A 26,965-nucleotide genomic window follows, 5' to 3' on the forward strand; every position below is an offset into this window, starting at 1 on the left:
CGATAGTTCGCGGGAATTATTGAGGAAGCCCTATCGTAAAAACCTATCTCTTCCGTCAAAATTGACCAAGTTAAATCGGATTTTTTTATATGTTGTACTTATGAACATTATGCACAGCTTCTAGGAAATTAAATTGTGAGAAAAAAATCTAGTATAGAAAAAAAAATGAAAAATAAATAAAAAGTTCAAGTGGGAGTGGCTCCGCCCACAAGGGGCGTGGGACGGCCCTCATACAACAACACACAACTAGACCATGATTTCTAGCTTGTGTCCAAGTTTCATCAAGATCGCATCAAACGTCACGGAGCTATGCTCTGGAGAGAGTCACAAACAGACAGACAGGCCGGTAGGCGACATGGCTGCTCACTCTCGATGGAAAGCTGGCCGACGCGCCTAGCCGATATTCATGTACATGCATTCCATACATGAATGTACATATTCCATACATGAATGCACATATTCATGTACATGCTATCGATCAATTTAGCACAATAAATATGATTATCACAGCCCTCTTAGTTTGCGCCCAGAAATCTGCCTTGTGAAATTTCAGGCATGTTTCCAAAGAGACTCTAACAAATGGCAGCCCTGGTAATTCCATTTATCTATTCGCTAAAGATTTTATTTTTTTATATGATGCTGTAAGACATTCTCCTTGGGCACAAAAAAACAGGTCCCTCGGAGGTCCAGTTTTGGAGGTATTGATTTTTTTTGTACAGTCCACAATAAGTGTACGATGTATGATAAAGTATTTTAGCTGTTGCTAAGCAACGGAGGTGTGCATAGCAACCATTCATTTTTGTGTGCATGCTAACCACATTGTACACATTTCACCCAAGTTTCATCAAAATCAGACTCTTCCTCTTAGAGATATTCGCAATTAACCGTTTTTAAAATGTTCGACATGTACTCGTCCAATACCTAACTCCTCCTACAAATATTTTTTGTTAGGGCTGCAAATTGGCATGAAGGGAGCGAGATAGATTGCGCACAGAACTCTAAGCTTCGATTTTTTTTCGATTTTTTGACCGCTTTAAAGGGCCGTTGCTATGCCATTGCTCGGGCCTGGGGTCCCATATTCGAAAGCACACGATTCCCAGAAATATTGGTCCGACCTACCAAATTTCATTGGAATCGGTTGAGTGGTTTAGCCCCTAGGCTTGACCAAAGTTTCGCGGACAGACAGACAGATGGAAATGTCTAGAATAAGGGTGCTCTAGCGAGCAGCCAACAGACACACAGAGACACAGAAACAACGAAAATAGTGGTCACTGCTGGCGCCTGCGAACCAATAATAATAGTAATAATAATAATAACGTATAACATTAATCCTTACAATAATTCATGAACTTGTGTTTGTGTGTTTGTTTGTAGCACTACTCCTACAGTTACTGGCTGATTACATCCATACTTGCTACATGGGATCACTATGACCCCAATTAATGAATATGGGTGTTTTTGTCTTTGACGGTGGTCTTGGGGAGAAGGAGGCGATGCAAATTCTCCATGTAAATGTGTATCGTGTAGTGCCACCTCCAGGTGGGGGAGGGTATTACGGCAGTGACGTCATAAGGAACAGAAGTGATGGTTGGTTTTGTCTGTGTGGGTGGTACACACACACACACACACACACACACACACACACACACACACACACACACAGAGAGAGAGAGAGAGAGAGAGAGAGAGAGAGAGAGAGAGAGAGAGAGAGAGAGAGAGAGAGAGAGAGAGAGAGAGAGAGAGAGAGAGAGAGATAGATAGATAGATATGGAGTTTGAGGTAAAATGACCGTGCTGTGATGACTTGTAAATAAACGCCATTCCCATTTACAAGGACAATCATTACTCTGTGCAACAGATGCCTTTTGATTTACAACAAAGCTGGAGGTGTTTTGAATTTCAGTGTTTGCAGGATCCACTTAAAGTCTGACCTCCTCCTGCGTCAAAGTTCTGGGTAGCATAGGTGGTGAACAAGAGGAGGTAATTAATGAATCTAAATTCTTTATTTATTCTTTTTTTTCTCTATTTGCAAATCGTTGATTAGCATCGGTAGTGAACGAGAGAATCGCAGGTACTTTGCGAGTAATAATAACAGTATAGTAACTATAATTATTGTAAGACTGCAATCCCTTTGTTGTGACTGCAAAGTTACTGGATTAAAGTGGTGTATTATTCATGACTCAATGAGAAGTGGTGTATTGATAACTGCGAACAAACCATAACTAATTTGCTGGGGTTGCGGAGAAAGTTGGGGTTGAGCGGGTAAGGAAGTTGGAGGTGGAGAAGAAAGTTGGGGGTGGAGAAGAAAGTTGGGGGTGGCCAGAGAAGAAAGTTGGGGGTGGCCAGAGAAGAAAGTTGAGGGTGGAGAAGAAAGTTGGGGGAGGAGAAGAAAGTTGGGGGTGGAGAAGAAAGTTGGGGTGGAGAAGAAAGTTGGGGGTGGAGAAGAAAGTTGGGGGTGGAGAAGAAAGTTGGGGGTGGCCAGAGAAGAAAGTTGAGGGTGGAGAAGAAAGTTGGGGGTGGAGAAGAAAGTTGGGGGTGGAGAAGAAAGTTGGGGTGGAGAAGAAAGTTGGGGGTGGAGAAGAAAGTTGGGGGTGGAGAAGAAAGTTGGGGGTGGAGAAGAAAGTTGGGGGTGGCCAGAGAAGAAAGTTGGGGTGGGAGTCATCAACACCTACATGAGAGAGTTGGAGGTTTGCCTGTTTTGCGGTGGAGAGAGTTGCAGTTTGGAAATGGGGAAGAGTTGAAGGATGGCGGAAGGGATCGTCAACGCCTGCATTAAAAACCCTCCATTGTAGCGACATGGCACGGCGCTCGCTTTAAGAACAAATATGCCCGTGCTCAATCGACTTGATGATACAGATGAAGTCAAATGGCTCGAGCATTATGCTGATTGGTTGTTGCAACTGGGTGAGGGGTGCCTGCCTTCTGTGGAGGGTAACCTTTAGGATGACATCATTGCATTACCACCTGCTCTTTGTGTGAAGTCGGAAGATGACGTCATCATCCATGTGAATGCCTGACTTTAAGACCCGTCCAGTCATACTAATTCTGAGTGGTTGGCTTCACATGCAATTTTAACCACAACCAATGACATGGTTGCTCTCAAACACAGGAAGATCATTGACCATCTGCTGCATGATTTTTCATCATCAAAATTGGCGATCCTTTGGCCGATCAAAACCTATCCTCCCCCTTATACACCCGAGTTTCTTAACTCCATCAATCTTTCAGGTGGTGCCACCACACGAAATGTCACTGAAGGTTCACACTTCCATGATGCTGTTGCGAAATCTCAATCCTCACAATGGCTACTGTAATGGAACATGCTACATCTTAACCAAGGTCACTGATCATCTTCTTGAGGTGCAGATGCTCGCTGGTGAGTGTGCCGGGTCTATTCGCCTTATTCCTAGAATTCTTCTATTTCTATTTGACATGGATCTTCCTTTCCAACACCGCCAATGACAGTTTCCGATCAGGCTAGTCTTTGCGATGACGATCAACGCAAGCCAGGGTCGGAGCCTGCGGTGATGTGGAGTCCGACTTCCCAACAGAGTTGTTACACACGGACAGCTCTACTTTGCAGCGAGTAGAGTAGGAGACCCACTCAATCTAGGCATCTTTGCCAACCGGAATGCATTCCGGACAAGGAGAGGGACTGAACATGTTGCAGGCCGACGGACCCACAACCTTCTTTATCGTGAGATCCTGTAAATTCAGGTGCAGATCCAGAGTGACATTTGGAGGGTTAACAGCTCCCAAGAAAATTTTGCTTTTTTATAACTTAAAATGGACTATTTTTGGCTCAGTAAACAAAACATTTTGTAGCTCATTACAATAACCGTAGGCTATACATAAAAATTGAATTACCAGTGGCCCATTCCCCCCCCCCCGTCCCTTCCCCTCAATCCACCACTGAAATAAAACGTTTTTTTGTTTTTTATTTAAACTGATTATCGCTGTTGTTCACCATCACAAAGCATAAATGATAACAATGGAAACAAAGGCAATGCCACGGAACACTAATTTGCAACGTTTGTTTAAAGGTCCCATGACACTCAAAACTTTCTAGTTATTTATATATTATATTAACTTGACCTTCCCAGTGAAGAAATCACCCATGTTTCTTTTTTAAAATCAACAATGGGATAATTAGACCAATATTTCGAACATTTATAGTGCTTTTCACAACTTCCTATGCCCCTCCCCCTCAAAAAAGTTGAGTTCAGCGAACCGCACATCACGTGACCGTTGACGTCATCTCCAGAACGGAACTCGCACAGAGTGGATTGATTAGAGATCGCGCGCCGTATAAAATACGTACAAATGCATTGTGCACATGTGTTTGCTATCACACTGATCGTCTTCTGATGAATGAATGTCTCGTTGGTATAGCTACGTCTAAGTTATGAGAAATAAATTACAAGTGGAGGCAAGCTAACAGCACTGTTGTTGTACATGCACTTATACCAAGGCCGTTGACATGTGAATCACTTTTTAATTAGGGAGCAAGCATAATTCATTTCTGAATTTTCTAATTTAAGACAATATTGGTGATGCAGCATGTTTCTGGTGGCAGCAAAAAAATTTTTTTTTAATCTATACACCGAGGATAATATGCTCTTTAAAATCTCAACGTTTTCACAAATGTCAACTGCATGCCTGGTAGGGTAGGGTTCGCTTAGGATAATGAACGTCCCTGCTTCTCTGACACATCGACAAAGGTATCGGGTAGGCAACATGCTTTGTAAACGAATATACTTTGTGCAATACTGTAAAGAAATTAATACTGACTGGACATGGTAATTTGCCCAAAATATTACAGCAAATACAATGTAAAGTACAATTATTAAATATAAATACATACATATAGTGCAAAGATAATGAGCAGACCTGCACAAAGAAATGAAAACTACAACAGAAAAGAAATCTTGTTGACTTGTGGATACCCTTGCAATGAAGCATACAAACAACAAGTAACAATACAGGAATACCCATGCCCACCCAAGATAAAAAAATAATGACGACAATAAATGTCCATTTGGATATCTGACAAAATGCCCACTTCACGCTTCCTCAAATCCCCGATACTCCTATTACACGGCCTCATAGCCTCGGGACTCTTACGCATTGACTTATACATTGTGTGCATGCTAATACAAGGTACTTGTCAACTCTAGAGTCTAGACTAGTCCGATAAATCCGTCGTCCGTCCGACTAGGCCGATAAATCTGACGTGCTGTAGCTTTCTTTTATTATTCTCTTTTCTTCATTGTTTCCTACTGGCGCTACATGATGACAGTAGGAATAAAATAAATAAAAATGCAACAGAACGTCAGATTTATCGGACTACTCTAGACAATTGTGTCACAAGGTGTGTTCTGCACACAAGTTTTCATCGTATTCGGACAGCGAGATTGCTTCGTTTTATGCGCGGAGAGATACGGCCGATGACATGCGCTGGCCTTGCTTGCTTACGATGACACGAATCACTGCTCATCTTCACTCTTTCATTCCTCTTTTTTCCCGCCTTTGGAATAAACTTCCTCACTCTATTCTTTCCCATTCTTCCCTCCAGGCTTTCAAAACAGCTGTTCACCACCACCTCTTATTTTCCCCCATCCAAATCCTCGATCTTTTCTACCCCCGATAATCCACCCAAGCCCACTTCCTTCAATTCCCCTGCTTTCCTTCCTGAAAGTCCCTGTAATGTCCATCTTCTCTTCGCCATGTTCCCCGTCTCATCCCCATCCCTCTCCCTTCCACTGTTCACCTAATGTGTCTGTTCCCCACTGTTTTGTCCCTTCCACTCCTGCCCCTCTTGTCTCATGCCTCCTTGCTGGGAGTTGTGTGTTAGCTCTCATACGAGCCTCGACCAAGGTATACAAAAAAAAAAAAATTCATTTGCTGCGGTGCAACATGTCCGCTGCGCAGCGCTGCGCTGGTCACGTCACCTCATTAAAATATTTCTGATATCGAGCAGTATGCAAGTCTAATTTACATTATTGAATTACGAATAGCATTTTGTCTAACCAGTTGTTAAATAAATAAAAACAATGTTATGAATCTATTATTGCCAAGTCTTCCTTCGATGTCCTCCCGATCATCATGAACGCCGGAAATTTCATCGCCAGTTTCCTCTGCTTGTCCTGCTTCAGGCTCGAACTGGTAAGGTAAGGTAAGGTAAGGCCGTATTCTATTTCCAGCTGCCTGAACTTCACCTCCCGTGACTACGTTATCCGACAAGTCTCCATCTGATTCAGACCAAAATCCTTCATTTCTCTCACACTCACTGTCGCTGCCAAACAAATCAAAGTCCATGTCATCCATTATTCAAAACCAAATGTTTGATTTTTTTAAAGGAGAAATGAACGAAGTGTTCGAGTCGACCAATCGAATGTGGAATCACACACGAAGCCAATAGAATCACGTCGACCCACCAACCCGAGTAATTTACGTGCAGCCTTTGTCGTTCTGCAGATGACGTCATGTCGGTAACGCCCCTTTCAGTAGATTTCGGCAGAATTTTTAGGGGCGTTCCCGAAGAGGTTTGTTTTTTTAATTTTACATTTTACAGAACGAGTATTGTGAAAAAACTGTCAGATCTGAAATCACGATGAAAAACTCCTATCAGACATATATATATATATATATATATATATATATATATATATATATATATATATATATATATATATATATATATATATATATACATACATATATGCAATTTCAGTACTTTTGGGTGTCATGGGACCTTTAAATGAGATGCATAAAACAGTATGCTTTTTCCTCATTGACACTTTCATTTTGCAATTTTTTTTATTTTCACCAACATCTGATCTCTGGGAACATAAAACAAATTCATAACATTAATTTTTGGCAATAAGTGTGCAGATGACTAAAATTAACACTGGATTGTTAGCAGCAAACATAAATTTCCGGGAACATATGAAGCAGCGCTTCATTGCCTATTCACCGCCAAAATAAAAGGAGGATTTTTTGACGGATTTGTGTTCTATAGGACCCTGCTCGTAACTTAGAAAAAGGACAACTTTCAACTTATAACTTCTTTTTTCAGCTCACTTGGCATCCACCATTAATTACCACGTTTAATTTCCCGACATGGAATTTTGCCTGGCTGTTTTTAGATCTTCATGGAGGATCTCTAAGTCTTACTCACGCTGTTGTTCTTCATCTTCTTCTTGTGGACTTTTTTGTTTCACAGCCTCCAGTTTTCATCAAAACTTCCTGAAACTTGGCGTATATATGTAAAAATACCCTGCGCAGACAGTAACCATCTCCGATTTTGAATATTCCTCCTAGAAAAAAAAATTATGACGTCAAAATATCTCCGCGAATGGAAATCGCCTAAAAAATTATCTCCGAAACTAGGCAAGCTTTTTGAATTCTGTTTGCGGGAATCAAGCCGGGCATCAGCAGAGATAATTTATCGCAAACCTGATACATCACAATGAGGTCATATTCGTTTTTATGACGTCATCATTAAGAGGACGAGGATCTTAGCTCATTTGAGCTTGTTGGTTCTGGAAACACGGAGATGTTCAGTATCCACGATCTGAATGCAGATTGATAGCCGGCTTTACATCTTTAACAAAAGCCCAAAGGAGAGTGCTCTGAGATTCTACAACTCCTGCAAGAAGTTCAACAGGATGCTACCTTATTATTTGGATTGGACTTCATAGGAGAACTGGGCTTGGGCTCAACTATGCGTGCATTTGCCGATGCACCCAAAACATCAACAGTTTTACTGAACTGCTTGAGGATTTTTTTTGTTTTGCTCAATTCGAACAGCAAGCAAGAATACATAAAACATACAATCAAAACATTCGTTTACATTTCTTCCGTATTATCAGGTAATGAAATACCTGTGGAGAGAGCGTAGGTGCTGTGGAAGCAGTCTCATGGCAATGATTATGCTTGGTGGTTTTCCATTGCCTTCCCAGCAATCAGTCAGAGCAGGAACTTGTAATTCCTTCAGGGTGGCCAAGATAACTCGTCTACTCTTCGGGAAAGACACCATGGAATCGTTAACATCCACCAACAATGAGTGCTGGCAGATGGGTCCTCTGGCTTAACCACCCATTCGAGGGAACCACCCATCATCGATACATCAGCTTGCTTGTAAAACATCATTCTGACAGTTTTCTAGGCAAGTCGAGAATCAAACCAAGACTAGACAGCTCAAAAGCAAGTATGCTACTTCTTTACCATCCTGGCAGAGGCATTAATGTTTAGTAGGCCAGAAATAGAAATATCAGAGAGAAAAGCATTCCCACAAGACGTGACTAATGGACCATGTTTTATTTATCTTATGTAAAGGGGGAAAAAAAATTCTGCCTAACCAGCCTCATCGTCTTCAACAGGCATTGCAAAAGAGGTCAATCTCATATGATGGGGAGTCGAACGTTTTCCCTCTGATTAATTTTTCAGACCACAAAACACAACTGTTTCAAACAGCATCACAAAACGCACTCACCAAGGGGAAACGTGTGACACTTGCTGGAAGCTACAACATCTGTGGTGAGCTTCACCGGTGCATGATCATTCATTCCGTAAGTGTTGGGTGTGGTGGTGGGGGGGAATCTTATGGCGCATCCCCCTTGTACCTGTCAATTATTCAGACCAATGTAAACAGGATGACTTGGTGATGGCAACACAATGTTCATCGGGACATGCTCTTTTTGTTGATAGGGCCACAGGATCTATATTGATGGCACACCAGTAAGATATATTGCTCGCAAATGGACAAGCAGTATTACTGCAGCATCGAGCTTCCGTTTAACACAGTCTATAGCTTGATAAGCATGAGCGGTCGCAACAAACGTCAGGCCGGGTATCCGCATGAATGCCATCATTCATAACTGTGGTCAGCTTTATGGCCGCCATGGATTTAATCTCAATCGAGGCCAGCAGCCCAGCTCCGTGACAGATTTATTATGCTGAGGTGGCCAACAAATCCTTCTCCAATTCCCTTTCGTTTCATGATTTGTGTACATTCAAAATGAGATACCTCACTCGCTTGTGAGGTCGAGCGTGGTTATAAGCTATCTTAGAAATTCTCGTTTCAGCATTGGCATTTCCATCTGCAAACCTGAAAAGATGATGCGATGCATGTATTTTGGAAGATCCCCATGCATGCACATCTCTTTTTTTCTTTTCTGCCACCATGGGAAAAGCTTATGTGTGTTTTTCCACCACTAAACAGTCATCCATCCTGCGCCATTGCTCGATAACAAAGTAGGTATGTTCCATGAGGCTTTTGTGGGGAAACTAGCAGGGTTTCACAGTGTGGTCTTGAAGATGCAATATAAGCAACCTCATTACAGCAATGCAGGTATCAGGAATATGCACAGGCAGAGATAGCATTTGGAATTGCCTTCGGCATGGTATGGATGCAGGGAACGGTTCGAAGTTGGCCTCAGTTCGTATTGGGGTGAGACCGAGTTGGAATAGGTTCTTGTTCACGAATGTTTGATGAAAAAACATTTATGTTCAGCCAAATAAACTTTTCCAAAAGTTCAAGTCAAAAAGTTTCCCCTCAACAATGAAGGAATGGTTCCGCACTTATGAAAAACTGGATAGACCCCGCACACACAACGAGAAAAGCGGGGTTAAGAAATTGATTCATGTCTGTCCGTCTGTCCATCTGATCAGTTTATGACCAAGGAACATCTTATTTAAATTGAACGTCCCATTTTGACCATGAATAGGAAGACAAGTTTCTCATTTTACCCTACGTTGTCTCTGAATTTGTCCCGATCGTATATGCGCATCGAGGAGTAAGATAATATTTTTACTCTCTCTCTGCCTGCTGGCAGTCAAACAAAATTGAAAATCATTCCAAAAAGGAAACTTGCTGTTTTTAAGGACGTTATAAAGGACACATACAACAGGCCCGAATAACTAATGAAATGTGTTCGATAGGGTGATGTAATAAACTCTGGGTAAAACAGAGATAAAACCCAGAATTAATTTATTTTTAGATCCTCGTGGAGGATCTCTAAGTCTTACGCACGTTGTTGTTCTTCATCTTCTTGGGGACTTGTTTTTTTCACAGCCGACAGTTTTCATCGAAACTTCCTGAAACTTGGCGTATGTATGTAAAAATTCCCTGCGCAGACAGTAACCATCTCCGATTTTGAAAATTCCTCCTAGAAAAAAAGTTATGACGTCAAAATATCTCCGCTAATGGAAATCGCCTAAAAAATTATCTCCGAAACTAGGCAAGCTTTTTGAATTCTGTTTGCGGGAATCGAACAGGGCATTAGCAGAGATGAATTACCACACATATGAGACATCGCTATGACGTCATATCAATTTTTATGACGCCATTCCTATTTTTTGACATTTTTTGTTTCACAACCCAGAGTTTTCATCGGATCTTCGTGAAACTTGCCATGTATATGCAGAAAGCCCACGCGCAGGCTGTAACCATCTCCGATTTCGGAAATTCTTCCTAGAAAAAAAGTTGACGTCATAATATCACCGCTAATGGAAATCGCATGTACCATTATCTCCGAAACTCGGCAAGCTGTTCTAATTTTGTTTGCGGGGATCAAGCCGGGCATTAGCACAGATAATTTATCGCAAACCCGATACATCACAATGACGTAATATTAGTTTTTATGACGTCATCATTAAGAGGACGAGGATCTTAGCTCATTTGAGCTTGTTTCACCTTTAAACCTCTTTAAACATTTATTTAAATTTAATTTTATACTTCAACACCGTAGAACACAAATTTCCTTCATAATACTTGCAAAAGCCATGCTATATATCGATATATAGCATGAGAGGGCATGCCATGTGAGAGGTGCAGTTTCAGGATGGCTATATACAATGCCGATTGACACTGTGGTCTGATCAATAAAGCCTACATCTCCAAAATCGCAACTCAATCTTGTCTGATTACAATGTACAAGGGTGGTGTATAAGACTGCTTCCGTTTTTTTTCTCCTGCTGTACAGTGCTAAACTCCTGGATTTTCTGTTTTTATTGAGTCATTTTAAAATTAAAATTGAAGCACATACCTGAACACTGTGTGGGGTATCATGTTCTCTGACCTCTCTAGTTCTCTATGTTGTAATTTTCAGACAGTGACAGCCATTTTACTCTGCATCGGGTGAGTTTCCTGTTGCCATTGGAATGACTGCTTCGGCAGCACCAATCCTCTGCACAGAGTATGGCTCCAATGGATGGATGGATGGATTGGAATGAATACAAGTCGGGTTTTTGGACCTGAAAATTTCAAAAAAGGTAAAAACGTTTTCATTCCCATTTGCCTATTGTGAACTGAAGTTGACTGTAAAACGACAAGGCCATGACTGGTTCTCGCCGAGAAACGTTTTATGATTTGATATGCCCTGAGTATGATTTTATGATTTGATAGCTCTGTCAAGAGTATGGCCCTCCATTATTATTATTATTAGGCAAACGAAATGTGCCCTCATCCTCATAAATTTTCAAAATAAAATTATATTAATTTCCAAACAAGTATAATGACGTCATAAGATCATATAATACACAAATTGTGCAATTGATGAATACATTACCTATTTCATGAGGGAATTTTTGGAGCAAACTACTTGTTTTGTTTTCTTTTTAAACCAACAAATGCAGATGAAACAGTAATTAATCCGAGAGATTAATTTTTCATGTTTTCGAAGCTTATAATCCATCCATCCATCCATCCATCCATCCATCCATCCATTGGGACCATACTCTGTGCAGAGCGTTGGTGCTAAGCAGTCTCCTTTGCTTTTGGGAACAATCCTGGAGGGGTCGCCCCTCCGACGCAGGATACCAGCATGCTGGCACTCATTTTTCCGACCTTGGAAGGATGACAGGCAGTCAACCCCACCTGGTATTGATTCAACAGCCGAGTGAGATTTGAACTCAGGATCCCAGGATCCCAACCACCCGAACCATTAATCCAACAGCGGGCAAGCTTATAACGCTTAAATCCGTAATACTGCTACTGGAAGACATATTTGAATGCGAGAACTCCAGAATGTCATTCCAGTGTCTCTTTCGAACTGCCTTCTCCCACAAACACACACAATACAGTATCCACCCTTTTTATACTTGCTGCTAGAACCCAAACTCATTCCCATCAGAGCTCACCACTTTGGTGATACTTTGTACTAGGGATTCGTAACCATGACATCTAATCATTTGTAATTCGTGTTTATATAATAATTCACAAGTGAGTGCGCACGTTCAAGGGAACGCAAACAATTGATCAATAGCTTCCCACACGGATGCCTCTCATTTTGGCAGAGCTTCACCATCACCTTTACAAATCCGCAATAGCTCATGAGCATTTTTCTCGATCCTGCCCATAAAAGAAGTCGGTGTTCACTGAAAGGGTTTTCTTTTCAGTTTTCAATCACATCGGGGAGACATAGTGAAGGCAGGGAGGTGAAGGCCTCCAACAAATGTGTCGCTGCCTTGACCGAGCTTGCTTTGTAAATAGTCATTCCGCTGAACACATAACTTATTACAGTCTATATTAACGAATTCCTGTTGAATGCATCACCAATAACAAAACTCCATGACTACATTTGAATTATAAAACACCATTAAATCTTTTATGTATCTTTTTGAGCAAATTTTTTGACACCAGAAAGGAAGGATTTCATATCGACTGTGATGATGGATTCCATGACCTTGCTGACGATTGGGAGAAGGCTGGAAGGTATGGACTTAAGGCGATCCCTTTTTGCACCTTTTGCATGTAGTGTAGTTGATGTTAGCTAATCTCCAAGTAGATGGGCAAATGAGGGGAAAAGGGCAGAGAGAGGGCAAGAGCAGCAGGGTTGGGTTTTAGGACACTTGAGCTGATGCCGTCCGGTCCAGTAGCATGTAGTCGGAATGGACGGTTGACAGAAACTTGTCCACCTTCTTCGGGGCAAAATGTAAACACAGTACAATAATGTACGTATGCAAAAAAAACCATATCTTCCATGAGCCGCGAACATGACCTGCTTCCTGTACGTGTATTGCAGCTTCGTGGGATAAACATAGTTTCGTGGGGCGTCTCATTCAGAAGGGCATGCATCGAAGCAGACCACTGAACCAGGAGAAGGCGAAGCTCCAGCACGACCATCTCTCTGGTGCAGGTGGTGCAAGCACGAGTACGGCAGGTACAAGCAGCACCTCCAGGCGGTTTACCGCTTCAAGGCACGATATAATTTGCGCAACATCGAGCTAGTAAGGGAGCATGTCTCCGTGGACCACGACGCGGCTAAGGCGTTCCCTGCAGAACTCGCGAGCCTCATCGAGGAGAAGGGGTACCTGCCGGAGCAGGTCTTTAACACTCATGTGATCGGCTTGTTTTGGAAAAAGATGCCGACCAGGACGTTCATCTCTCAGTGCGAGAGCAAAGCAGCCGGATTCAAGGCCACAAAGGACTGGGTATCCCTCCTCCTCTGCGCAAACGCCTAACGGGACTTCATGGTAAAGCCCATGGTGCTCTACCATTCCCTGAACCCGTGTGCACTGAAGAACAAAAACAAACATTTGCTGCCCATGTACTGGATGGCAAACAGGAAGGCGTGGGTGAGGTCTGTGCTTTTTATGGACTGGTTCCATAACTGTTTCGTTCCTCGGGTCGAGAGGTACCTGGCAGGAAAGAACCTTTAGTTCAAGGTACTCCTGGTGCTTGACAACACTCCTGACAACCTCACGAACCTGAATGGCACTCACCTGAATGTTGAGGTCATGTTCTTGCCACTAAAGACCACCTCCCTCATCCAGCTGCTTGACCAGGGGATAATATCAAATTTTCGCCGCATCCTGGACACCATGAAGTCCGACCCAGGGCTCACGGTTGGGTAATGTTAGAAAGATTTCAACATTGCCCACAGCATCGGCACCATAAAGGAGTCCTTGGATGAGATGAAAGCAGCAACCATTAATGCGTGCTGGCACAACCTTTGGCCTCAGGTTGTGAAGAATTTCACTGGCTTTCCCGACAATATGGCAGAGGAGCATGCCATTGTCGAGTTGGCATGGCAGGTCAGAGAGGAGATCTTTGATGACATACAGCCTGAGGAGTTGGAGGCCCTCATCAAGTCGCATGCTGAGTCGCTCACTGAGGAGGAATTGGAGGCGATCACAAAAGCTTCCAAAAGCTTCCAATGGTAAGGAAGAGGTGCCGACCTCAAAAGTCACAGTGAAGTTCCTCAGTGAGGTACTTCAAGGTATGTGTTCCATTGCCGAGAGGGTTCAAGATGCCGACCCAGTGATGGAGTGCTACCTGAGGTTCAAGAGAGCTTTGGATGACATACTGCTCCCATACAGAGAGCTGCACAAGAGCCTGCAGCAATCTGCCAGGCAGCTGTTGATAACACAATTCTTCCGGCCTTGTCCCTCCACCTCAACACCACCAGTGCCCTCACCTGCCTCACCTGCCTGAGACGACGTCTCATCGGCACTTTCATTTCGGTCGTCTCAAGATGAGCCATTCTATCGCTTTCAATTTTTATTTTTCATTCTCATAATCATCATCATCATCATTATCATCATCATCATCATCTTCATCATTTTGCAAAGTTACGTGTACTGTGTTTGTTTAATAGAAAATTGAAATGGTACATGATGTTGTTGTTGTGTTTTTCGTTTCACGGTATGGTACGGTATGATTAAGGGACTTTAAAATGCATTCTTCAATAAATTGGAAATGGTACCTGGTGTTGTCGTATTTTTATTTGTAAGTATCTTTCATGAAATTGCGATCGTGCATTTGTGGTGGGAAACATTTTAAACTTTTAAATTTTTTCCCCTTTGAACCAGGAACCACCACAAATCGAAAACGTTATCCCCTTGTCACCATTGTACCAATTCTCCAACTTTGGTGGAGTCACCGTTTGCGGCCTTTTTCATGAACCAGGAACCCCAATGAACCAATAACGTTATACCCCTTGTCTCCATTATAACAACTAGTGCATGCCCGTAGGTGCGTGCCCGTACGTGCGTGGCCGTACATGCAAACAAAACAAAACAAAAAAATTTCAAACCGCGTGCCAGAAACAACAACCGCACAGGCCGTTCCGTCGCTCACGTGACCGTACGTGCATGCCCGTACCTGTTTCTTCTGCACGGTGCCTTGCCTCGCATCCAATGTTGTCAGCAAAGTGAGCAGTTCGTTCTTCATCCGTTTCTTCTGCACGATGCCTTGCCTCGCGTTCAATGTTGTCTGCTAAGCGAGCAGTTCGTTCTTCATCCGTTCCATGACGCCTTGCCTCGCGTTCAGTGTTGTCTGCCAAACGAGCAGCTCGTGCTTCGTTAGATTCCATTGCACGTGCATGACGCGCAGCTTCGTTCCTCCGCTGTCGTAAATGACGACTGGATTGGGGCATTGTGTTTAAGAAAATCGAGAAAGAAACCGAGAAAGTACAGAAATCGAGAAAAAGAACACAGTAAGTCGATAAATCAAGAAAAAAAATCGAGAAAGAATACAGTAATCGTCACTGACTGGATTGGGGTATTGCGTTTCAGAAAATCGAGAAAGAAATCGAGAAACTACAGAAATCGAGAAAGAAAGAATACAGTAAGTCGATAAATCGAGAAAAAATCGAGAAAGAATACAGTAATCGCCACTATCCGGAAGTCCGGAAGTGAAGTCCTCACTGTCCGGAAGTTCGCATATCGCAGTTACGATTATTCGCAATTTAGTTTTAATGGCAAATTATTCAATTAGCGCCAACGTACTTTGCCTTTTCGCAATGTCGTCGCAAAGAAAAACACAAAGAGAAGAGAAGAGAAAAAAAAAACCTTTGTGCAAAAAAAAAATTACTTCCTGCTTCGGAGCATACCAGCTCACTCTGATGTTACCGAAATTTATGCACCGTCTAATATGAAAACGATCATTACTTTGGGCATTGTGTTTATCTATAAATGTGCATAAGAAATCGAGAAATTATTAGAATACACGAAGTCATCATTATCCGGAAGTCCGTACGTTGTAACCCGTAATGGGGAACGAGGCTGAGGTTCCCTTCCCCCATCGGCCACGCCCACGCAGCAACGTGTCTTGGCATTGGTTGGTAAATAAATGGCCATAACTTGGGAACCGCTTGTCCGATTAATATCAAACCTTTAAAAGGCACATCGTCAGGTCCCCAGCAATATATCTGGCAAGTTTCAATTAGATCGGACCGGTGGTTGTCGAGAAACGGCGGTCACACACACACACACACATGCACGCATGCACACACCAACGCACGCACACACACACACACACACACACACACACACACACACACACACACACACACACACACACACACACACACACACACACAGATTGCTGGAATTATAGATAGATGACAAAACACTCATGGATTTTTCCCCCACACTCGCAGATTTTACCCCGACATTCATGGATTTTTTGGGGGTCGAGAAATTCCTGAAACCTATCCCCTCATTTCCCATTGAAACAATGTCCCCACATTCGCGGTTTCAACATTCGTGGGGGTTTCCCGGAAGGTATCCCCTGCGGATGTCAGGGTCCTGGTGTATATTTATGTACATATGTATGGAAATGTCTTTTTTGTACTTAAAAACAAAGAAAATTAACATAAATAACTTAGAAGAAGGGAAAGCGATCCAAGCGCATTTTGCAACGCCCAAAATTGGTAATTCATACGAAACTATATGGCCAACATTCCCCAATTTCTCATGCAGGAAATATTTAAATACATATTTCATTGACTTTCCATGGGCAACTTTTTGATACTGCGATATATGCTCACTGAATTTTTAAGCTGAATTTCCGTTTCTACAAATACACACACAACAAAAAGCTCCACTTATAATTCACCCTGAGGTGAATCCATTACAATATCATGTAAAATATAGGTTTGAGATATACAGTATATTAAAATGAATCAGAGGGAATGGGGATTGGGGATTAATACATTAACACTTTGAACCCTGAGCTCTTTGGACTCTTGGCTCCCCATCCTGGCTCCCTGGAGAACAATCCGGCCACTCGGGTATATGGAGGTTTGAATAGCAGCTGGTAAAACGGTCGCTATGGTGGAAAGGGTTAATATTTTTATTCAAGGCTTTGTAATAAAAAAAAAAATTGTTATTTCACTGAAAATCATGTGTCACAAATTAAAGAAACCCAGAGAAAGGGTTTTAATTGCAAAGTTAATTGATACACAATGTTTTTGGTTTTCCCATTAGAGGAAGAAATTATTTCCAGTTCCATCTCTTGAACACGCCGCGTAAAGTTGTCCATGAAAAAAGCAAGAAGTTTCCAGAATAATACCTGCACCCTCAAGTGACTACCCTTGAGCTTTATTCACCTTCTAAGGGTGCCCAAAATGCTGCCGTTGAGGCTGCTTGTCTTGTATGTTGATCCTCAACCCGAACTTGTGTCTGCTCTTGATTCTCAAGTGACTTGTCGACTGCCATTCTCTTTGCATCTGATTCGTTTCTGCCTATCATGGACCTTTTTTGGTGGCATTTGGCAGTATTTATAATGCAAGTAAGGTAGTTTATGATATTTCTTAACGGAAATGTTCCTTTGGGAGTTCTCTTGAAAGTTGACTATGTCAGAATCAAAAATATCTTGGGAGCCCAGAGGCAGGTCAATTCCACTAAAAGTTAGTTTTCATGACTTAGAAATGCAAAATAAAATGATATAAATAAATAAAAATAAATCAAATCATTAACATCAGTAGTTGAGTCCATGGAAGAAACCATGCAACGGATGGGGAGGATTACAAGTGGGGGAGCATGAACACAATGGAATAAATCCAGAGGTGCAATGCTTCCTAAATGGTCCTTTCCAGAGCTATCTCCATTAGCACGAGTGAACCCACCAGAAGTGCTCCGACGGGCATAGTACTGTGCCGATGTTCATGACGTGGTAGATTAAAGTGAAACAAAGCAACAGACGGATCGCATTGAGACAGGGAGGATTAGGGGTAGGGGAGGAACATACGTGTGTGTGTGTGTATGTGTATATATCGTAAGTGTGCTACTTCACAAGGTAAATCCATTAAAATAGTATGATAGTATGAAAATATGGAGATATATACATTCATATATATATATATATATATATATATACATATATACGAGATGTAAGTGAAATGTTTGCTTGTTTGTTTGTGACTTTACTGCTTTAAACTCCCAATGTTAATCGCGCCAAAACTTTGTATGATCAGATTTTTGAATACGATGCACCGAAATAGGGGTTTTAAACAGTTGTTACTTGTTCATATCCATTTAGACCTTGTTAATATCCTTTCGACCCCTCATTATATATATATATATATATATATATATATATATATATATATATATATATATATATATATTTGTGGTTGCAGGGAGACCACGAGGAAGGACTGCATTGGGTTACTCGCTGGACTCACTGGAATCGCAGGCCATCACACACGAATAACTTCATGACACGGCTGGTCACTAATCAACAGCGAACGCCAATAACTCGACCATGTGACTTAGGGTCTTCCGTCTGATAAATCGTTTACCTCAGGGTCACATGACCGCATTACCAGGTAACACGCCCTCGATACCTACTTGTGTGAACCAGATTACTTACCAGATCAGGTGCAGCCGAGCAGAACTGACAAGTACCTATCGGCTACAAAGCGAGTCTTTGGGAATAACGTCCTGGCGAAGTTAGAGTGTGGGCCATGCTAGACCAATGAAAGAAAACACGAAAATAAGCTGGGAACATTTCTGCACAGGCCATTTATTTACAAACAGGATGCGAGGAAAGTTATGTGGCACAGTGAATGGGATTTATTGGTATGTACAGCAGTGAAAGCAAGGAATTTTTGGGATGCAGCAAAAGGCAAGCAATCTTACAAAAGCAGACGCAGAGCAGAGTTATCTTGTATGCCTTCTACAATCTTAATTTATGCAAGGACAGGCATCAACACACACACACACACACACACACACACACACACACACACACACACACACACACACACACACACACACACACACACACACACACACACACACACACACACACACACACAAACCCGAGGAAAATCAGAGGTCGCCCAGAGAGAAAGAAAGCAGGTGAGGGTAAAACATTCTCTCAGTACCTGGTGCGGTCGGCAGACCAACGCAACCCAGAACACTTTGGGAGAGGCAGGGTGGAGGAATACTGGTTGTATCTAAGATGTGGGAGTGAGAGGCAGTGCTGGATTAACCATTAGGCAGACAAGGCACGTGCCTTAGGGCCAGCCAAAAATTCGGGCCAAAAATTATTTTCACATTAAATATTTGTCTTTTTTTGTATTATATATTTTGTTCTTGAATGGACATCTTGAATGGCAATGGACATCTTTTGTCTGGGGTCCATTTCCATGAGCTCGAGATCTAATTTAAATTTTTCAGGCCATTCTCTAAAATTTCAAAATGTGCCTTAGGGCCAGCCGAGGCTTAATCCGGCACTGGTGAGAGGTATGGTGTTGTGTGATGTGGGGGGTATAGAATCGTGCAAGAGGAAAATGTGAATGCAAGTCAGTGCATTTGCTCCTTCGGTTTGGTCCGTAAAAGAACAGTTGGGCTTCGGCCGCGTTAATGCTATTTTATGCGTCCACAGTGGATGAGGTAGATGGAAAGAAAGATGGAAGAAGAAGATACATAAGGAGAAAGTCCCTATCCCATCTGTGCATATGTCTGTACCGATTGGGGATTACTCGAACAGAGTCGACAAACCGGTCAGTCGACAACCAGTCAGTTGGCGTCAGTGAGTCAGCATCAGTCAGACGGCTTTTCCAGGCAGTGAACAACCAGTCAGTCAGACGGCTTTAGGAGTCAGTTGGACCAGTCAGTTTGAGAGTCAGTTGGCGATGGTCAGTTTTGCGACAGTCAGATGGCTTTTCCAGTCACTCGGCGTCAGTCAGTACCGGTCAGTCAGCCAGCTTTACCGGTCAATCGGCATCAGTTAGTCGGTGCCAGTGAGTTGGTGACAGCCTCTGTGCCTTACAGCTTATCACAGTGCCTCAGCACCTTACAGCTTCTCACAGCACCTCAGCCCCTCATAGCGCCTCACAGCACCTCATGCACCTCAGCACTTCACAGTGTCTCAGCTCTGAAGAGCTGTCCATCAGTTGTGGCTCCTGGTGGTGGGTGACGCTCGGACCGTTCATGCTCGTTCTGCTCGAGACCTGCTCTTGGCATACCTGATTCTTGGCCTCCCTGGTCCCTGGGCGTGACGACGTGACGTTGATTGGCGTTCAAGCCTGTTGTGAGTGGGTGCGCGGCAAGGCTGGGCGCTGGCAATGGACAAGGCACGCTCACACATTTCATGACATTTTTATTTGATGTACGACGACTTCCATTTGGTGAGCGAGACGGGATTTCTCTCCCACCCTGAATGATCTGCTGGGTACCCTTGTCTCGTGTTCAATTGTTAAGTAAGGCATAGAGATAAACAACTGCTCTTTGTCCCTTTTCTCTCAGTGCCTGATCGATTTTATTTATTTGCTGACGATTATTTATGAAAAAGGCTGTCAAAAACCATTTTATTCGATATTCTAAGGAGACTAAAGTGTCTTGAAACCGCAACATACATCTAAAAGGTCGAAAGGTTTTAAGGGTGGAACGGGTTTTTAAGGTCGAATGGGTCGAAGGGTCAAAAGGGTGGAAAGGTTCTAAGGGAGTCTAACGGGTCTTATGGCGAAAAAGCAAAAATGGCTATAAACTGTTGAAAGGATCTTAAAGTATCCAAATGGTCTTAAAAGGTCCATAGGTCTGAAAAGTGTCTTAAGGGTTGAAGAAGGTCGATAGGTCTCAAAAGGGTCTAAATGGGTATGAAAGCGTCTCAAGAAGTGAAGCTCTCGTAAATAAATAGACTTGGGAGTGCAATATGGCAATAACGGGACAAATGACCTCCTCATGACTGTTTAAAACCCCTATTTAGGTGCATCGTCGTCAAAAATCTGATCATACGATGTTTTGACACGATTAACTTTTAGAGCTCAAAACAGAAAGGTCACAAACATTTCATATATATATATATATATATATATATATATATATATATATATATATATATATATATATATATATATATATATATATATATATATAGAGAGTGAGAGTGAGAGTGATATATATATATATATATATATATATATATATATATATATATATATATATATATATTCTCATACTATGTTATAGGATTTACCTTGTGAGGTAGTACACTTACATTATCTATATCTGAGGTTTAAGCGTACTACCCCTGCACCATCCTGTCGGGCTTGTGTAATGTGTATATTTATATTAAGATTGCAGACAAAGTGACCGCTCGACGACTGCCAAGTCTACAATCTACTAATTTCCTGCACTGGGACTTCAATTTACGACTTTATTCGTCCGATCCAATTTCACCCTGAGTCCAATGCAGGAGCGTGCGACAGATCAGAGATATGCAAGCTACTCTTACTCAGCCGTTCTGCATGAAATTAACCTTTCTCTTTTACTTGGACATTTTCCAATATGTGGTGCATGAGACGTTTATCTTGTGTGTTGAGGAAAGATGTGAAGCTTGAGTGTGCAAAGCCACATGACCGAGTTAAAAAAAACACAAAACATGTTACCTAATGTGTTCTGAATCAATGCTTGCCCATGTATTTGATAAAACTAATCCTGTTCTTCATGTTCATGTAGTCTCAACACGAGCTCTGCAGTTCTTCCTTGCCATCAATTGCACGTTAACAGCGTGTCGCTCGTCGTGACCGCCTCGCCTTTTCCCGTATTTTGCCAATCTGCAGTCTCCGCTTGCTCAGGTAATCCATCACCCCTGGATTTTTGGTCGTCTCTGCACCCCTACCTCTTCTCCACGAAGATGCCTTCCTTGTCGGGGCAAGGGAGGATGATTGGGTGTATGGTGCATATGTTCTAAGATGTGACATTCTGGGTTCCAAGATGTGACCTTTGCTGCAGCCACAGATTATTGTGTCGACCTCTTTTTTTTTTTGCATCTAATCAGCTAAGTCTCTTTCCCGGCATGCGGAGCCCCAGATAACGTCCCTTCTGATGGAAGGAGGGAGTTATGCTGTCAGTTCGACGGGCAGGGCTAATGGAAAGCACCCAACCACGTCTAGCTCTAATCCTTAGCTCCAGCTTGGTCAGTGATAGATGGAGGATCAACGAATTCTCAGTGGGAAGGTTTACTTCCTTTTCTTTATACATGTATGAATTAGCAAGTCCTTTAGGTTCGTCAAGAGATGCCCTTTGATGTTCTTTCTTACCAAGTGGAAGAGGGCTTTTGCAAAATGGTTTGGCCATTAATACCTGAATAGCAAATAGCCCTATCTGGATCATGACAATCTTCAACCGGCAATTGGATTTATTTCACGCTGATAAGTGGAGAATATTACAAGTAAAACAGAACTTTTTGGAAAGCAGTGAGTGAGCATGAGTGCTCATGTATCTAATGATACAAATGCAAAAATCCTTGTTGGCTTGGTGGTGCCGTAACACAATTGTTAAAGCAGTGGCTGCAGCAGGAGCTTTGTTCCAATGTCAATTAAAAAGAGGCAATATGATAGCGATCTTTCAGTGCTGTGGCCTCCATGAGAGATCCCAGAGCATATCCTAAGCATTTCATGTTGAAAGCATTTCTCTGAGAATAGCCAGAGAGATGTTGACTTTCACAAGCATATGATCAGATGAACCAAGCAGAGCAGAGGAAGAGCAGGAAACATTTCTGTGGAAGTTGATCATCACCAAGTCCAGAAGGGAAGATTTGCCTTTGGGAGAAATCCGGGTGGGAAAGTTCACAGATTGTCAGTCCCATGGAGTCACAGAAGTACTTTGCTGAAGTGCCGTGGCTGGTGAGAGAGGCAATTTCATGGTGATAATTGAATTGAACACACACGCACATTTGAATTAGCAAGTCATTTAGGTCCACCAAGAGATGACCCTCGGTCGAGAGTGTCACTTGGGGTGCTGCCAGGCTTGAGATAAATGTTGCGAGTGTTATCTTAAAAAAAAACAATTTCCTTTGGCTGTATATACAACACAATCTGTGCATTGTTCATTTTTTTTATGGATAAATTAGATGACATTGTTCCAATTTCATTATTTCTGACTGTCAAGTGTCACTAGGGAATATAGATTGCGTTAGATCGGAGAATAAACGATCTATATTAAAGGAAGTCTTCACGCAGACTCGCACAATCCTTCACTCCCTGACACACAGACTGATTTCAATAGCCTCCTCTGTTCTTTCAGAAATTGGCAAGGCTAACTAAGGCATTTTCCCTGCACTACAAACAAGTCTCAAGGAAATATGTATTTTTAATCAGAGCCACTGTTTTTATGTTATATCTGAAAAACAAGATTTTCTTGGATTTGTTTTAACGTGCAGAAAATAGTAAAGTACAGGGGTGGTCAAATAAAAAGTTGACCCCCTATTGTTTATCCTACAACTGTTTTTACTAACTTCTTTTTTATGTTTCAGGTAAGGATAGCTGAGAGGGTGTAGATAACAAAAGACATATAGGTCATTACCCTTACACGAGAGATGAGCATGCCCTGGACAACAGAACAGAAGACGTTTTCGGTGGAAATCTACTTCCAAACGCTGTTATTTAAGCAAATTCAAAGAAAGTTCAAAACCAATTTCAAGTGGAAAGAAGTCCCATCGAAGCAAACAATGGATGAAATAAAGAAGTTCAGGAAGGAGAGAACTGTGCTAAACCTCGATTCAAAACCCCACGACCGGCAGTCATTCAGGATGAATGTCAGTGAAAGTCAGTAATTTTTAGGTTCCATTTATGAAATTTCTATCCTACTTTTAACAAACAGGTAGTGGACAAAAAATAGAAACATTGATGTAAAGTCACTCAATAGGGCGTTGGACCACCGCACGCGGCCAATACGGCCTGCATGCATCGTGCAATAGAGTCCACCAACGTCTGGAATTCTGCAGGAAGGATGCGGCACCATTCTTCCATCCGAAAGTCAATCAACTCACACCTGTTTGATGGAGGTGGAAAACACCGTCTCAGGTGTCGTTCCAGCATATTCCATAAATGCTCAATTGGGTTCATATCTGGTGACTGAGAAGGCCATGACATATGGATAACATCAGTGTCATGCTGATCACACCATTTGGTGACCCCAGGTGCTCTGTGGATGGGGACATTGGGAGGGTCAACTCTTGCAGCCATGCTAGGCATAATTATAGGCAACCATGCCTGTTTAGCATTTTTAGCCCTCGTTGGACTTCGTCTGAAATGGGGGGTTATGGATGTGGTCTCGATTTTCATGTCCATACGTGCGTGCGTGTGTGCATCCACAACCATATCTCAGACATTTATTGACTGATTTTATTTCTACTTGGCAAAAGACAACACATGATCGGATACACATGCATGTCATGTTTTTTTTTCGACATCAGATCCAATATGGCCGACTGGCCAACTGACCAAAATTGAATCAATTTATTCGTTGTAAAAAACCCGATGTTGAACATGTCCTCAAGCATTTGTCGGACTTGCATTTACTGATGTTGTTCAAACTTGGCACAAAGACAACACATGATGGCCCTCATTTTTTTTTCAAGATCAGATCCAAGATGGCCGACTGGTGGCCATTTTGTTACTTAAATGTGTCCCCAACCATTTCTCAGACATGCGTGGTTAGATTTCATTCAAAGGTGGCACAAGCACAGTACCTGATGGCCTGCACATGCCCTCACTTTATTTTGCAATCTGATCAAAGATGCCAACTGGAAGAAGAGCAGCCATTTTAGTTGCAAATAAATATGGGCTAGCCCTTTAACTCTGCACAGCAAAATTACTAAAACAACGGGGGCTATGACATTTTATGTTTTTATTACTTGTTATACAGGACCCAAAACATGCTGGAACGTTAGTTGCGCCATTGCTTGATGGTCCCTCATTCACCCAGGTGTTTCCATTTTTTTCCACAACCTGTATGTCGTTTCATGTAATTCTGTGGTGTCATGGATTTTTGATTGAAGTCTCTAGAGCACTTTTTATGGGGATGAATTTGTTTTGACCACCATGTATGTAAAATGACTTAAAAGGGCCCAACAAACAATGATTGGAGGCAAACTAAGGAAAGTCAAAGGTAAGAAACTAAGGAAGAACAGAATAAAATAGTGGTGCCTTTATCTGATCGATCCCCATATGTTGAAGTAGTGTTCCAAAGCTGACTCACTATAAAGGAATATAAACATAAATGGTCCAAGGTTCCACAAATCTCATGTCTCTGTTCCCCACTGTTTTTTTTCCTTCCCTCTCCCACCCCTATTCTCTTCTGCTCTCCTTGTTGTACGTTCTGCATGTTAGCTCTTATATGAGCCTTGACGGTTCATACAAAAAAAAAAAAAAAAAAAAGGTTTCACCTCAAGATATACCATCAGGTCTTTGCTGTTTACATTGAAAACTAGAGAGTTCATAGAACACATTACAGTACACAGTCTTGAGAAACAAGGACATGGGCAGGGTCTATGAGCAACAAATTTGATTGGCCATTATATTCATACACTAAGCCATATTTTGTGGACGTATCTCCTCCGAAACTGCTGGACGGATTGTTACCACTTTCGGCATGCGGGTGGTCTGTGATCTAATGTACAGCATAGTCTATGTGAGATCACGCCAGACGGACAGGTTTGGGAATTTTGGACGATTTTCTAATTTTTACATTCGTTTGCATGGCAACGTGTAACGTCACCGCTTAGAGGCGTAATGATGTCATGACATCATCAGTCATTCGCTGACGTCGACAGACCGTCACCGCTGAGAGGCGTAATGTAGCTTCTAGAAAACAGCATCTGCAATGTAAAACCCTCTTCTGCACATGTTGACTACCTCAGAAGGTGAATTTGACACAAAAAATGTAACAAGAAACATTTTATATAAAGAAATTCGATAAATCACATTATGAACACTGGATATATTGATGCCCGAACAAACCCTCACTTTAGAAACTTCGCGCGGAGTGCGGGTTTGGCTAGTGATGATTTGCAATGCCATAATATTTTGTCCAAATACTGCTAAATGTAGTGTTTTGAAAGTGCCCAAAATGCGATCTGTGTTCTACACTGTCAAAGTGTATAATTTAATTGAAATAAAATAAAGACTTTAACAGTTGTAGAAAAAAGTTTTTTTGCAAGTTTCCTACAGTTGATGCAGCATTTCACACATTGCCTTATTTAACACATTACATTACTACTTCGTGCTTGTTTAGTGTCCTTTATGACATCCTTAAAAATGGTGTTTCCTGTTTGGAACCATTTTCAATTTTGTTTCACTGCCAGACAAACAGACAGAGTAAAACATTTATCTCACTTCTCGATGCGGATGCGCAATCGGGACGAATTGAGAGCCAAAGTACTGCTGAACAACAGGTTTGTTTTCCGATTTATGTTCAAAATATAACATTCAATTTAAATTATTGTTTTCCGATTTATGTTCAAAATATAACATTCAATTGAAATTAAGTTGTTCCTCGATCATAAACTGATCTTTGTAGACAGGACAGACATACAGAAGTGAACCAATTGATTAACTCCGCTTTTCACTTTGCATGTGCAAGGTATAAATAACAGTTGGTTTGAATGCCTGCACGACCTGTTCCACAATGTAGTAGCCTGGGCAGGTGCACATCACCGGACGGCAGTTTTATTTGGATCTCATTTCACGGGAAATCGAACACTGCTTTAATTGACAGCATATGAGCAAACATATAGACGCCACATTGACTTATTAGCTATCCTGCGCCTTTCATATGAAATACTATCAAGTTTTATAACATTAATATATTTAGGTATAAATATATAATTTAATATATTGAAAGTCGAGAAATGTAGAATGGTGGGAGGGATGTAATATACTCTCTGTTCATCAGATAGCCATCATACTACACTACCCACAGTAAAAGCCAGACTCAAAATA

General features: G+C 41.9%; 2 protein-coding genes across 6 annotated transcripts in view; both read left to right on the forward strand.

Annotated features, from left to right (window-relative positions):
• The window catches only part of LOC147021246 (uncharacterized), a 78,664-nt gene that overhangs the window by 18,263 nt on the left and 33,436 nt on the right, over positions 1-26,965 (forward strand). For 4 of the 5 annotated variants that reach the window (XM_085891041.1, XM_085891043.1, XM_085891040.1 and 1 more), the window contains exon 4: positions 21,699-21,817. In XM_085891041.1, the coding sequence (XP_085747167.1) occupies positions 21,699-21,817 (119 nt within the window). Of the gene's footprint in view, positions 1-11,113; positions 14,910-21,698; positions 21,818-26,965 lie in introns of those variants that run through there. The other variant, XM_085891044.1, reaches the window with a different exon arrangement.
• Positions 1-26,965, forward strand: part of LOC147021247 (general transcription factor II-I repeat domain-containing protein 2-like) — a 187,511-nt gene that overhangs the window by 3,879 nt on the left and 156,667 nt on the right. The window lies entirely within an intron of this gene.

Source organism: Eptatretus burgeri, chromosome 8 (genome assembly GCF_056783735.1).
Source record: "Eptatretus burgeri isolate ZD-2024b chromosome 8, Ebu_testis_v1, whole genome shotgun sequence".
Taxonomy (NCBI): domain Eukaryota; kingdom Metazoa; phylum Chordata; class Myxini; order Myxiniformes; family Myxinidae; genus Eptatretus; species Eptatretus burgeri.